At 46.4% G+C, this 15,284-nt stretch overlaps 1 protein-coding gene across 1 annotated transcript in view; it reads left to right on the top strand.

The window, feature by feature from the left end:
* The window catches only part of LOC140425728 (nucleosome assembly protein 1-like 1-A), a 371,940-nt gene extending 357,374 nt beyond the window's left edge, over positions 1-14,566 (top strand). The window contains exon 6 of the mRNA XM_072510197.1: positions 13,938-14,566. Within this exon, the coding sequence (XP_072366298.1) occupies positions 13,938-14,332 (395 nt within the window). The 3' untranslated portion in view covers positions 14,333-14,566. The remainder of the gene's footprint in view (positions 1-13,937) is intronic.
* The last annotated feature ends 718 nt before the right edge of the window (positions 14,567-15,284 follow it).

Raw genomic sequence — 15,284 nt, 5'->3', positions numbered from 1 at the left:
GACCGAGGTCCCTAAATGGGACCCTTAGGAAGTGGTATAGACGCCCGTCTGCCTCGAAGGCTGTGTACTTGCGGTCACCTGGGCGGATGGGGAGCTGGTGGTAGGCGGACTTGAGGTCCACGGTGGAGAAAACCTTATACTGGGCAATCCGATTTACCATGTCGGATATGCGGGGGAGAGGGTACGCATCTAGCTGTGTGTACCTGTTGATGGTCTGGCTATAGTCTATGACCATCCTTTGCTTCTCCCCGGTCTTTACTACTACCACCTGGGCTCTCCAGGGACTATTGCTGGCCTGGATTATGCCTTCCTTCAGCAACCGCTGGACTTCAGACCGAATAAATGTCCGGTCCTGGGCGCTGTATCGTCTGCTCCTAGTGGCGACGGGTTTGCAATCCGGGGTGAGGTTTGCAAACAAGGACGGCGGTTCAACCTTGAGAGTTGCGAGGCCGCAGATAGTGAGTGGGGGTATTGGGCCGCCGAATTGAAATGTTAGGCTCTGCAGGTTACACTGGAAATCTAATCCCAGTAATGTGGGCGCGCAGAGTTGGGGAAGGACGTAGAGCCTGTAGTTTTTAAACTCCCTCCCTTGCACCTTTAGGTTCGCAATGCAGAACCCTTTGATCTCTACGGAGTGGGATCCTGCAGCTAGGGAAATCTTTTGCGTACTTGGATGGATGGTCAGAAAACAGCGTCTTACCGTGTCTGGGTGAATGAAACTTTCGGTGCTCCCGGAGTCGATCAAGCATGATGTCTCATGTCCGTTGATCAGCACCGTTGTTGTCGTCGTATGGAGCGTCTGGGGCCGTGATTGATCCAGAGTCACCGAAGTCAGTCGTGGTCGTAGTGTCGCGGCGTCTTCTTCGGACCCCGTGGAGCCGTCGATGCTGGGGTCCTTTGTTGTCATCCAAGATGGCGGCGTCCATGAATCGCACGATGCCGGGGGTGGACAAAATGGCCGCCCCCATGGATCGCACGTGGTCGGGGGTGGACAAAATGGCCACCCCCATGAATCGCACGTGGCTGGGGGGTCACAAGATGGCGGTGCCCATCCTCCCCTCGTGGTGCCCGGGACCCAAAATGGCGGCACCCGCGGGTCGCACATGGGGTGCTGGGGGGGGGGGTTGGGGAACGTTTGGGCTATGCAGGGCTCATTCTTCTCCGGGGATTGCGGCGACCCCCCGGGACCGGCACACTGCCGCGTAATGGCCCTTCTTGCCGCAGCTTTTACAAATAGCTGCGCGGGCCGGGCAGCGCTGCTGGGGGTGTTTCACTTGCCCGCAGAAATAGCAGCGGGCCCCCCCGGGATGGTCTGGCGCTTTAACTGCGCAAGCCTGTGAGGGAGGGGTGGGGGGGGTTTGTCGCGACGGGGGTCCACGGAGCCCAAGGGGCTGCCGCGCGGTCGGGGCCGTAGGCGCGGGCGTTTTGCGAGGCCACATCTAGGGAAGCTGCAAGGGCCCGTGCTTCTGAAAGTCCTAACGACTCTCTTTCTAAAAGTCTTTGGCGGATTTGGGGAGAGTTCATACCTGCCACAAACGCATCACGAATTAGCATGTCCGTGTGTTCGATCACGTTCACCGGCGGGCAGTTGCAGCCCCGTCCCAAAATTAGCAGCGCGGCGTAGAATTCTTCTAGCGATTCTCCGGGAGATTGCCGTCTCGTTGCGAGTTGGTAGCGCGCGTAGACCTGGTTCACGGGGCGAACGTAGATGCTCTTCAGTAATGCGAGCGCCGTCGAGAAATCCTCTGCGTCTTCTATGAGAGGGTAAATTTCCGGGCTTACCCTCGAATGCAGGACCTGCATTTTCTGGTCTTCTGTGATCCGGCCAGGGGCCATTCGGAGGTAGCCTTCAAAACATGCTTGCCAGTGTTTAAATACTGCTGCCGAGTTCGCTGCGTGGGGGCTGATCCGCAGGCATTCCGGGGCGATCCGGAGCTCCATAGTCCTTTAAGCTCGCTTAATAAATTGTAGCGCACAATGATTTACGAGAGAGACGAGTAGTGATGAAGTCGATGAGGCTTTATTAAGCGAGACTTGTCCCCAGCAGTTCAGCAACAGAATGAAGCGGCGGGGAGAAGCTCGGGTTCTTATACTCCGCCTTCAGGGCGGAGCCAGGAGTCAACAGCCAACCAGGACCCGGGATTTGTCAGCCAATAGCATCACGGCTTCACAGTCCCACATGACCCCTAATACATACCACCACAACAGTCACACCCGGTAGAATAAGTTCTGTTAATTCGACAGTGGTCAGGGACAGAGTGGTGTGACTGCAAGGGAGGCAGGTAGGGGGATCCTGAGTTTAGGAGTTGAGGAGCCTCAGCCCTTGACCTTGTCCAACAGGTATGAGGTACTTGCTCCCTTTGTGGATGAGGAAGTGGGCTGTAGGGAGGATGCGTTGACTGACCACTGCACCGTGGTACAGGAAGCCATTCAAGAGGGGGGAGCAAAAAGACAAGTGGTAGTTGTAGGGGATTCTATAATTAGGGGGATTGATGGCATCCTTTGTAAGCCAGATCGAGAGTCCCACATGGTATGTTGCCTGCCCGGTGCCAGGGTGAGAGACATCTCTGATCGGCTTGAAAGGATTTTGGAGAGGGAGGGGGAGGATCCAGTTGTTGTGGTCCACGTTGGGTCTAACAACATAGGTAAGACTAGGAAAGAGGACCTGTTTGGGGATTATCAAACACTAGGGACTAAATTAAAGAACAGGTCCTCCAGGGTTATAATCTCTGGATTACTACCCGAGCCATGTGCCAATTGACATAGGGTTGAGAAAATTAGGGAAGTTAACACGTGGCTAAAGGAGTGGTGCGGGGAAGAGGGATTCCATTTCATGGGGCATTGGCATCAGTACTGGAGCAGGAGGGACCTGTACCGTTGGGACGGTCTTCACCTGAACCATTCTGGGACCACTGTTCTAGCGAATAGGATAAATAGGTTGGTCACAAGGACTTTAAACTAGCAAGTTGGGGGGAAGGGAAGTGTAAAGCTATGGACAGTATAATGGTTAATGGAGATTAAGGCAGCAGGTTACGTGACAGGTTATTATGTAGAGATATGGGTTCAAAGACCAGGAAAATTAGGAGAAAGGGTAAGAGGAAAAATAATTTGTGAAAAGTTACTGATCAAGGTGTTAGGATTCATAACAAAGACATAAAAAACAGCATAACTGTACTTTACCTGAATGCTCGTAGTATACGAAATAAGGTAAATGAGTTGATGGCGCAAATCATCGTGAATGACTATGATTTAGTGGCCATTACTGAAACATGGTTAAAAGATGGTCACGACTGGGAGTTAAATATCCAAGGGTATCAGACTATACGAAAGGATAGAATGGACGGTAAGGGCGGTGGTGTCGCTTTGTTGTTTAAGGATGGCATCCGGGCAATAGTAAGGGATGATATTGGTGCTATGGAGGACAAGGTTGAATCAATTTGGGTGGAAATCAGGAATAGTAAGGCGAAAAGGTCACTGATAGGAGTAGTCTATAGGCCACCAAATAGTTACAGGATGGTAGGGCAGGCAATAAGCAAAGAAATAACGGATGCATGTAGAAATGGTACAGCGGTTATCATGGGAGATTTTAATCTGCATATCGATTGGTTTAACCAGGTTGGTAAAGGCAGCCTTGAGGAGGAGTTTATAGAATGTGCCCGGGATAATTTCCTGGAACAGTATGTAATGGAACCTACAAGGGAACAAGCGGTCCTAGATCTGGTCCTGTATAATGAGGCAGGATTGATTAATGATCTCATAGTTCGGGATCCTCTTGGAAGGAGCGACCACAATATGGTGGAATTTAAAATACAGTTGGAGGATGACAAGGTAAAATCAAACACTAGTGTTTTGTGCTTAAACAAAGGCGATTACAATGGGATGAGAGAAGAACTAGCTAAGGTAGACTGGGAGCAAAGACTTCATGGTGAAGCAGTTGAGGAACAGTGCAAAATCTTCCGAGCGATCTTTCAGAGTGTTCAGAAAAGGTTCATACCGACAAAAAAGAAAGACGGTAGAAAGGGGAAAAATCAACCGTGGATATCTAAGGAGGTGAGGGAGAGTATCAAATTGAAGGAAAAAACATACAAAGTGGCAAAAATTAGTGGGAGACTAGAGGACTGGGAAGTCTTTAGGGACAACAGAAAGCTACTAAAAAAGCCATAAAGAAGAGTAAGGTAGACTATGAAAGTAAACTGGCTCAGAACATAAAAGCAGATAGTAAAAGCTTCTACAAATATATAAGACAAAAACGAGTGGCTAAGGTAAATATTGGTCCTTTGGAAGATGAGAAGGGAGATTTAATAATAGGAGACGGGGAAATGGCTGAGGAGCTGAACAGGTTTTTTGGGTCAGTCTTCACAGTGGAGGACACAAATAACATGCCAGTGACTGATGGAAATAAGGATATGATAGGTGAGGACCTTGAGATGATTGTAATCACTAAGGAGGCAGTATTGGGCAAGCTAATGGGGCTAAAGGTAGACAAGTCTCCTGGCCCTGATGGGATGCATCCCAGAGTGTTAAAAGAGATGGCTAGGGAAATTGTAAACGCACTAGTGATAATTTATCAAAATTCACTAGACTCTGGGGTGGTCCCAGAGGATTGGAAAGTAGCAAACGTGACACCACTGTTTAAAAAAAAGGAGGTCGGCAGAAAGCGGGTAATTATAGGCCGGTAAGCTTAACTTCGGTTGTAGGGAAAATGCTGGAATCTATCATTAAGGAGGAAATAGCGGGGCACCTGGAGGGAAATTGTGCCATTGGGCTGACGCAGCATGGGTCTGGATTTCCAGAAACCTTTTGACAAGGTGCCACACAAAAGGTTGCTGTATAAACTAAAGATGCATGGCAGTGAGGGTAAAGTGGTAGCATGGGTAGAGGATTGGTTAACTAACAGAAAGCAGAGAGTAGGGATAAATGGTTGTTTCTCTGGTTGGCAACCTGTAACTAGTGGGGTCCCTCAAGGATCAGTGTTGGGCCCGCAGTTGTTCACAATTTACATAGACGATTTGGAGTTGGGGACCAAGTGCAATGTGTCAAAGTTTGCAGACGACACTAAGATGAGTGGTAAAGCAAAAAGTGCAGAGGATACCGGAAGTCTGCAGAAGGATTTGGATAGGTTAGGTGAATGGGCTAGGGTCTGGCAGATGGAATTCAATGTTGCCAAGTGTGAGGCTATCCATTTTGGGAGGAATAACAGCAGAATGGATTATTATTTAAACGGTAAGATGTTAAAACATGCTGCTGTGCAGAGGGACCTGGGTGTGCTGGTGCACGAGTCGCAAAAAGTTGGTGTGCAGGTGCAACAGGTGATTAAGAAGGCTAATCGAGTTTTGTCTTTCATTGCTAGAGGGGTGGAGTTCAAGACTAGGGAGGTTATGCTGCAATTGTATAGGGTGTTGGTGAGGCCGCATCTGGAGTATTGTGTTCAGTTTTGGTCTCCTTACCTGAGAAAGGACATATTGGCACTGGAGGGAGTGCAGAGGAGATTCACTAGGTTGATCCCAGAGTTGAGGGGATTAGATTATGACGAGAGGTTGAGTAGACTGGGACTGTACTCATTGGAGTTTAGAAGGATGCGGGGGGGATCTTATTGAGACATATAAAATTATGAAGGGAATAGATAGGATAGATGCGGGCAGGTTGTTTCCACTGGTCAGGGAAAGCAGAACTAGGGGGCATAGCCTCAAAATAAGGGGAAGTAGATTTAGGACGGAGTGTAGGAGGAACTTCTTCACCCAAAGGGTTGTGAATCTCTGGAATTCCTTGCCCAGTGAAGCAGTTGAGGCTCCTTCTTTAAACGTTTTTAAGAATAAGATAGATGCCTTTCCAAAGAATAAAGGGATTCGGGGATATGGTGTACGGGCCGGAGAGTGGAGCTGAGTCCACAAAGATCAGCCATGATCTCATTAAATGGCGGAGCAGGCTCGAGGGGCCAGATGGCCTACTCCTGTTCCTAGTTCTTATGTTCTTATGTTCTTATGAGTGTGTGTGTATGTGTGTGTGCACTGCGAGTATGTGTGTAAAATGCAAGCATGTGTCTGTGTGTGTGCATACTGTGTGTGCGTGAATTGCTAGTATGTGTCTGTGTATGTGTGTTTGTATACTGTGTGTGTGTGAACTTCTAATATGTGGGTGAACTGTTAGTGTGGGTCTGTGTGTGTGTGTTTGTATACTGTGTGTGTATACTGTGTGTGTGTGAACTTCTAGTATGTGGGTGAACTGTTAGTGTGGGTCTGTGTGTGTGTGTTTGTATACTGTGTGTGTATACTGTGTGTGTCTGTGTGAACTGCTAGTATGTGTGTGAACTGCTAGTGTCTGTCTGTGTGTGTGTGTATACTGTGTGTGTGTGTGAACTGCTAGTATGAGTGTGAACTGCTAATGTGTGTGTGTGTTTGTATACTGTGTGTGTGTGAACTGCTAGTGTGTGTCTGTGTGTGTGAACTGGTAGTGTGTGTACGAAGTGCTAGTGTGTGTGTGTGAACTGTGTGTGTGAATTGCTAGTATGTGTGTGAACTGCTAGTGTGTGTGTATAATGCGTGTGTACTGCTAGTGTGTGTGCATGTATACTGTGTGTGTGTACTGCTCGTGTGTGTGTGTACTGCTAGTATGTGTGTGTACTGCTAGTCTGTGTGTGTGTATACTTATGTGTGTGTATTGCTAGTGTGTGTGTGTACTGCTGGTGTGTGTGTATATACTGTGTGTGTGTGTACCGCTAGTTTGTGTGTGAACTGCTAGTGTGTGTGTGTATATACTGTGTGTGTGTATTGCTAGTGTGTGTGTGTATACAGTGTGTGTGCACTGCTAGTTTGTGTGTGAACTGCTAGTGTGTGTGTGTATACCATGTGTTGTGTGTACTGCTAGTGTATGTATACTGTGTGTGTGTGTACTGCTAGTGTGTGTATGTATACTGTGTGTGTGTACTGCTAGTTTGTGTGTGAACTGCTAGTGTGTGTGTGTATACTGTGTGTGTGTGTACTGCTAGTGTGTGTATGTATACTGTGTGTGTGTACTGCTAGTTTGTGTGTGAACTGCTAGTGTGTGTGTGTATACTGTGTGTGTGTGTACTGCTAGCGTGTGTATGTGTATCCTGTGTGTGTGTGTGTACTGCTAGTCTGTGTGTGTGTATACTCTTTTGGGAGTACTGCCAGTGTGTGTGTGTGTGTGTATACTATGTGTGTGTATTGCTAGTGTGTGTGTGTATTCTATTATGTGTGTGAACTGCTGGTGTATGTGTGTATATACTGCGTGTGTGTGTACCGCTAATTTGTGTGTGAACTGCTAGTGTGTGTATATACTGTGTGTGTACTGCTAGTGTGTATGTGTATATACTGTGTGTGTGTGTATACTGTGTGTGTGTGTACTGCTAGTGTGTGTGTGTGTGTATACTGTGTTTGTACTGCTAGTTTGTGTGTGTACTGCTAGTGTGTGTGTGTGTGTATACTGTGTTTGTACTGCTAGTTTGTGTGTGAACTGCTGGTGTGTGTGTGCATATGTATGTGAAAATCAGAGGGCGGGAATCTCTTGGCCGCGTCTGCCCGGCGACTGGAGAACCCTGCCCGAACTCAATGGACTTCTCCTTTGTCCGCGGCTCGCCCGTGTGTTTGTTATTTTGTTATTCCAACCCAGAGCGTTTTTGTTATTTTGACTTAGGCAGGGTTAACTACAAAATAAACTCTCATCTTTTCTTTTTTTTTCAATTCAAGAAAACTTGCCTGATCATGTCTTTTATGGCCAAAGCATGTAACAGTAAACAGTCATGCAATTGGCAAGTCTATCTGATTTTTTAAAAATCTACTGTGGTCAGACAAAAAGTTGTAAAAGGAGCTCAAATCAAGCATGCATGTGAATCTCTCAAGTGCATTACTCTGTAAATGTCAACCCCTGGATCTTTGGCCTAAAAAACTGGTCTTAAAAATGTGACTTTTATGTGAGTATATACCATAAGACGTAGGAGCAGAATTAGGCCACTCGGTCCATCGAGTCTGCTCCGCCATTCAATCATGGCTGATATTTTTCTCATCCCCATTCTCCTGCCTTCTACCCATAATCCCTGATCCCCTTATTAATCAAGAAACTATATATCTCTGTCTTAAATACACTCAGTGATTTAGCCTCCACAGCCTTCTGCGGCAAAGAGTTTCACAGATTCACCACCGTCTGGCTGAAGAAATTCCTCCTCCTCTCTGTTTTAAAAGATCGTCCCTTTAGTCTGAGATGGTGTCCTCTGCTTCTAGTTTTTCCTACAAGTGGAAACATCCTCTCCACATCCATTCTATCCAGGCCTCGCAGTATCATGTAAGTTTCAATAAGATCCCCCCCTCATCTTTCTAAACTCCAACGAGTACAGGTCCTCAACCGTTCCTCATACGACAAGCTGTCCATTCCAGGGCTCATTCCTGTGAACCTCCTATGGGCTCTCTCCAAGGCCAGGACATCCTTTCTGAGATACGGGGCCCAGAACTGCTCACAATACTCCAAATAAGGCCTCAGAAGTACATCCCTGGTCTTGTATTCTAGCCCTCTTGACTTACCTTAGTGTATATGGGTTTAAGAGGCAATTCCCCATCTCTGTGGAGAGAGTATGATTTACTGAAAAAGATGGTGTTAAATTTACCAACAACTGTATGATTGACTTCAGTTCTTCCAACATAATAATGGTATTTGGTCTTCAAAATATATTCCATTGGTTGTGAAGCACTTTAGATGCTGTGAGGACATGAAACGGCATCATAAATGTAAGTTCTTCCTCTTTATTCCTTTCCCTCAGTTTTTATATTCTAATCAAACCCATTAACGAAGAACAGCTTTGACAAAGAGTCATCCAGACTCGAAACGTTAGCTCCCTTCTCTCTCCACAGATGCTGTCAGACCTGCTGAGATTGTCCAGTATTTTCTGTTTTTGCTTCAGATTCCAGCATCCGCAGTAATTGGCTTTCAACAAAGAACATGTTTGTTGAATGGCTTGGATGGCACAGTTTGAGTGTAACTTTCCATTGGATACCTTAATTCACCATTAATAGTAAACCTCCTTTCAGATTTCAGAATTATGTCTCATTTAGAGAATAGTGATAAATTTCTCCTAAAATGTAGTAATCACCAAAAAAGCCACACAAGATATTTATTCCCTGGAACTAATGTGAAAACACAACAAACATGGAATAATGAATTGTTAGAGGAGGATAAATTTCCTGTCCTCATGTTCCCATCAGGACATTCATCCAATTTGAATGGGGAGCCCAGGAAGGGAGATCTCGGATAACAAAGATTGCTTGTTAACTGGAAAACACTAAAGAAACACATTGGTTTAAAAAAAGGCAAGAGTTTGTGCACCTGGATCTATAGAGCAAAAACTAAAATGTAAATATATGTCAGTTTCTTTACCAAACCAATCTTGAATATCGCTATAATTTATGTTTTAAATCTCCTCAAATAGCATTATAAGTTGCCAGCAGTTATGAGTAATTTCTGATGGAAATGTTCATTCTTGTCACTTTCTAGAAAAGGCAAATTGGCTGTGTGTTTATTGCCCTGCTGTGCCATGAGATAGTTGGGCACAGGTTGGCACCAGGGATGCGCCACAAAGATAAGTTCTCACCTCAGATTCCAGAAGGGGAAGCCTTGAATTGGAAGCCAACAGTTTTCCCGCTAAAGAGAAAAGTCAGCTTGAAGAGGTAAAAAGTAGCTGGTCAATGAGTGGCCTTCGAAGAGATCTGAAGCTAGGTTTCCCTTTGATCTTCTCAGCTGGAATATTCTGTTTGACTCAGAAATGGAAACGGAAAAATGAATGATTAAAGGGGAACATGTTCACAGCTGAAGCGGAGTCATGCTGCCAAACCCGGATGCATCAAAGCATTCTTCAGCACAATGCAATCAAAATGCACAATGAAATGCATGAAATGGGTGAAGGCATACAAGGAAGTATAAGTTTCAAACCTAGTAGATTTATGATTTGAATCATCTGACGCAAGGTAGCTAAAGTTACTTAGTGTATTTAATGCAGACTTCTGGATTACGTTACCAATATTGCAGACACAACAACGGTAAATAGGTGTGCCAACAAATAATGTGTTTCAGTAAGTCTCACCTTAAGTTTCACCTTCATTCATGGATGACCACTACCTACAAGAAGAACTATTCCTTTGTGAATTAGGCAATACAGATGCAGATGCTTGGCATGGAGAATGAAGGGATAAAGAATAAAAAGTAGCATTTGTCATGGTGGCCTTGGAAGCAGAATATTAATCTTGTCATGGATATTCAGATTGCAATCTCAATCATGAACAATATCCATAATTCTGGCTTCTCCATGTACTAAAAAAAAAGGAAGAAATAACATCATATTAGGAGTGGGCAAGATAAGGAAGAAGACAAGGGCGCCATTGATGATGATCTCTTTTAACCAAAAATAAATCTTTGGTAGCATTAAAGTAAATGAAATATTTCCAGTTGATAACTTGTTCCCCCAAAGAAAATTCAATTATCTGAAATTGCTGTTGCTTACTATCATTTATAATTTGTTAGCCCTGGCTTCATTTTGATCTACCGCCAAGTGTCTTGCTAAAATAAATAATTCGCCAAAGAGACAAGGCTGAGCCTTGGTTTGAACAGGAAGACTGCTATGAGAAATGTCTTGTGAAGCAAGGATTCTTTCACCTCAAAAACAGACATCTTATAGAAATGCATTGATATGATATATGACAGGGCAGCAAGACTGTAAGGTGCTTGTTTATGAATATAAAGAAAAGACTTAAGACAAGTGCCAGGAAATCTGGCCTTGAAAATCCATGTGAGGGATTAGTGCCAGTCCATCCCCAGCATAATGTAAAGGTGTGTGCTTGTGAACCAACACTGGATACTTCGCTAAAGTTCATGGGATTGGGGGAGTAGCAGCTGTCTGCGCCACTGAGGAACACATTAAGACGGTGTCATAGTGAGGCTGAATAATCCAGTTTGCATTGATCACAAACAGCCCGTGGAACTGTTGGGTAAGTCATTTAAATATTTCAGTACTCAATTAATTGTGGATTTAATTCAGGACTCTAGCCTTAACAGCGAGCACATGGGTTTTCCAGACTGAGTGCAATCTGCCAGGGTCAACAGAATGTGGATACAGCAAAGGACCAATGTTCAATCAAACTGAGAGGCTTGGAAGCCCAGTAAATGTGAAACTCCCTCGCTGCTGTGCTGCCCATGGGGAAGGCTTGTGCTCACAACACTTGTTCACAAACCCAGATTTCTTTGGTTCACAGCTTTTGGAAAGGCATTTCACCTACCTTAGACTTTATTCATTTTGATCTTATCTTCAGGACACAGAATTTTCATAAAATAAATTTGCACATTCTCCCCATGTCTGCATATGTTTCCCCCGGGTGCTCCGGTTTCCTCCCACAGTCCAAAGATGTGCAGGTTAGGTGGATTGGCCATGCTAAATTACCCCTTAGTGTCCAAAGATGTGAACCTTAGATGGGGTTACAGGGTTACTGGTGGGAAAGTGGGCCTATAATAATATAATAATAATCTATATTGTCACAAGTAGGCTTACATTAACACTGCAATGATGTTACTGTGAAAAGCCCCTAGTCACCACATTCAGAATGTCCAAATGACCTAATATCCCGTCTTTCGGGACTTGTGGGAGGAAACCGGAACGCCTGGAGGAAACCCACGCACACATGGGGAGAACGTGCAGACTCCTCACAGACAGTGACCCAAGCCAGGAATCGAACCAGGGGCCCTGGAGCTGTGAAGCAACAGTGCTACCCACTGTGCTATCGTGCTGCCTGTGGTGTTGGGTGCTCTGAGGTACAGACGAACCAACACGGTTGCGATTGGTACAACGCAGTTTTATTCCAACTAGTTATTTACACATCTGTCTTGGTACTCAGCACATGGTGACTGTGTGAGTGTCTTGTTAATGAGGTCCTGACCTTGTCCTGTCTCCAGATGGACTGCCAGCAGGTGTCGTGTTTCTTGTCTTATACTGTGTCTGCTCTTGTCTGTGATTGGCTGTCGTGAAATGTGTGCTAATTGGTCTGTTGGTCTGTCTATCATGATGTGTGTGTTGTGATGTGTGTTTGAATATCATGACATCCCCCCTTTTTTACAAGATTATGTGCCTACGTGGTTATAAATATGAATGTGTCCTGAGTGCAGCTAAAGGTGTGTGTGATATTTACAGCATGTACATGTGGCGTAACTATATACAAGGGGCGATGTCAGGTGTGGCATGCTAACGAGGTTGTACCATAACAAAAGAAGAAGAACGTTGAAATGTGGTCCGATCAAACGAGACCTGGAACGATAAAACAGTGACATGTTACAATACAGTAGTTGCTAAAACTTGACATGTGAACAGTCTCATAATAAGTCCAGTCTAGTAGGTGGGCGACGAATTCGGGTTGACCGCCTCAAGGGTGGGTCGAGAACCACCGGCTGAGGTGCGGGCCTGGCCACGGGCGGCGACAGAAGGGGCATGGTATATGGCAGCTCCACAAAGTCGCTATCAGGAACCAGTGGAGGGCACGGCGTCTGTGTATGGTTCCGTTGCGAGCGTGGAAGTAGGCGAAGGGCTCGCCGATTGCGCCTACGCACGGATCCATCCGGCATGCGTACCAGGAACGAGCGGGGAGCCACGCGTCGGAGAACTTCGGCAGGTGCTGACCAGCCACCGTCTGGTAGATGAATGCGGACGTTGTCTCCAGGGGCCAGGGAGGGAAGATCAGTTGCCCTTGTGTCATCCGATCTCTTCTGGCAATCGCGCTGCAGTTGCATCCTATGCAGTACCGGAGCATGGTCTATTGTTTGTGCCAGGACGGAAGGCACAGTGGTTCTGAGGGCGCGACCCATCAGCAGCTATGCTGGCGAGAGACCCGTGGCTAGTGGGGCCGAGCGATAGGCCAGCAGGGCGAGGTGTAAGTCCGATCCGGCAGCAGCAGCCTTGCAGAGGAGCCGCTTGGCAATGTGAACGCCCTTCTCCGCCTTTCCATTGGACTGGGGATGCAGAGGGCTGGACGTCACGTGTGTGAAGCCATACGAGGCTGCAAAGGACGACCATTCATGGCTGGCAAAACAGGGCCCATTGTCCGACATGACAGTCATCGGAATGCCGTGGCGAGCAAAGGTGTCTTTGCAGGCCCTGATGACAGCAGACGACGTCAGATCGTGCAGGCGTATGACTTCTGGGTAATTGGAGAAGTAGTCCATGGTGATAACATAGTCCATGCCAAGCACGTGAAATAGGTCGACACCCACCTTCGCCCACGGGGACGTTACCAGCTCATGGGGCAGAAGCGTCTCAGGAGGTTGCGCCGGCTGAAACCTTTGGCAGGTTGTACAGTTGATCACCATGTTGGCATTGTCGTCACTGATGCCATGCCAGTATACCGCCTCTCGGGCCCTCCGTCTGCACTTCTCGACCCCCAAGTGTCTATCATGATGTGTGTGTTGTGATGTGTGTTTGAATATCATGACACTGCCCAGCATCATTGAAAAGAATGAAGGAGATTCATCTCCATGAAAATGGCACGAAAACGGCAGCTTCCAGCGATGACATTAATGTTGTGTCGCAATTCAACCAAAAACGGGGTCCGAGCAGCCTTTTAGAAAAGATGTTGAAGCGTCCATTTCGTGGAAGATGTGTGGAAAGATTCATCCTCGACATAAATTTCCTACATATGGAAAAATATGTGCCAAATGTGGCAAAAAAGAACCATTTTGCGCAACAATGCATCCCCAGTAAGATGCTGAGTGCTTCATTGGGATGGTGTGGGAAGACTGAGTCACGTGGGGGTAGTGTCTATTTAATTGTTATTGTATACTCTCTTTTTGCACTATGTTAATGTTCACTCTAGTTTGTTTTGTTATTATTGTTACTACTGTTTTATTATGAAAAATTCTGCAAAACCTTAATTAAAATACTTTTTTTTAAAAACAAGATATACTGCGGAAACTCATTGATCGAAAACAAGTAAGCCTCCATGCATGCGATGACAAAGTGAAGGAAGAAATGGAGCGCCCAAACAATATTCCAGACTTTTGTTTAACAGTTTTCAGGAATGTGGACATATTCTGTGACATGATACTGGAGCATGATGAGCCTATCTTAAAGCATTTACAAGACTTAAAGATGAAATTTTCAGATCCTGGACAGCCAATGAGATTTACTCTGGAGTTTCACTTTGAACCAAACGAGTATTTCACCAATGAAGTCATTACGAAAGAATACCTGATGGAATCACAGCCTGGCCAGTTTGAATTCTTTTACGAACCGGCAATCACGGGTTGCACGGGCCAGATTGACTGGAAGAAAAGAAAAAAAAAGTCACTCTGAGAAAGACAACGCAACAAATGCAACCATACGCAACAAGATGCGACTTTGATTCCACAACAATCTATATCGAGTCCGACTAGAGGACGGAGAAGATCGCAACGAATTAGGAAGAAGCCTGATCGGCTAAATCTGTGAACATTTTGCATGTGTATTGAAACATGATCATCATCTAAGTGAATGTAATCGTAAATATACATTTTGAATGTAATATAAACTTCAAAATTTGCAAAGAAAGGGGGGTGTAATGATATCTAGTATATCATCTTTGTATATATATAGTATATCGGGCGGGATTCTCTCAGCCTGGGGCCGGGTCGGAGAATCCCCGCGACCGGGCCACGCTGCCCCGACTCCGGCACGCGATGGCGCCAGCGTGTTTGACACGGCGCCGGTTGCTGTACGCGGCCGGCCCGCCGATCCTCGGGCCAGGATGGGCCGAGCGGCAGTAGTCGAAACGCTGAGTCCTGCAGGCGCCGTCCACACCTGCTCTCAGCCGGCGGGAACTCAGCGTGTAAGAGTCGGATGGCGGCCTGTGGGCGGGGGTAGACGCCGACCCCGGGGGGGCCACCGATGCGACCTGGCCCGTGATCGGGGCCCACCAATCGGCGGGCCGGTCTCTCTGGCTGGGGGCCTCCTTTCCTACGCGCCGGCTCCTGTAGTCCTGCACCATGTTGTGTTGGCGACAGCGTTTACGACGGCATGGACACTCTGCCACGGGATGAGAGAATCCCACCCATCATCTTTGTATATATGAATGATCATGTAGCATAGTATGCAATTACAGCATCCAGTCACTAGATGGAGTAAGAGCACATCTCACGGGCCACGCGGTGGTCTGGGTGATCTTGGAGTGAGGTAGTGAAGAGGTTAGAGCCAGTTGCGTTTTTTCAGTAGTTCTGTGTGTTGTAGTTAGGTCTAATACTTAGCTTTTTCAGCATACTTAAGAATTCAC

This window comes from Scyliorhinus torazame, chromosome 1, assembly GCF_047496885.1.
Source record: "Scyliorhinus torazame isolate Kashiwa2021f chromosome 1, sScyTor2.1, whole genome shotgun sequence".
Lineage (NCBI taxonomy): Eukaryota > Metazoa > Chordata > Chondrichthyes > Carcharhiniformes > Scyliorhinidae > Scyliorhinus > Scyliorhinus torazame.
The sequence above is the reverse complement of the archived record's forward strand: the minus strand, read 5'-3'. Positions and strand labels throughout refer to the sequence as shown.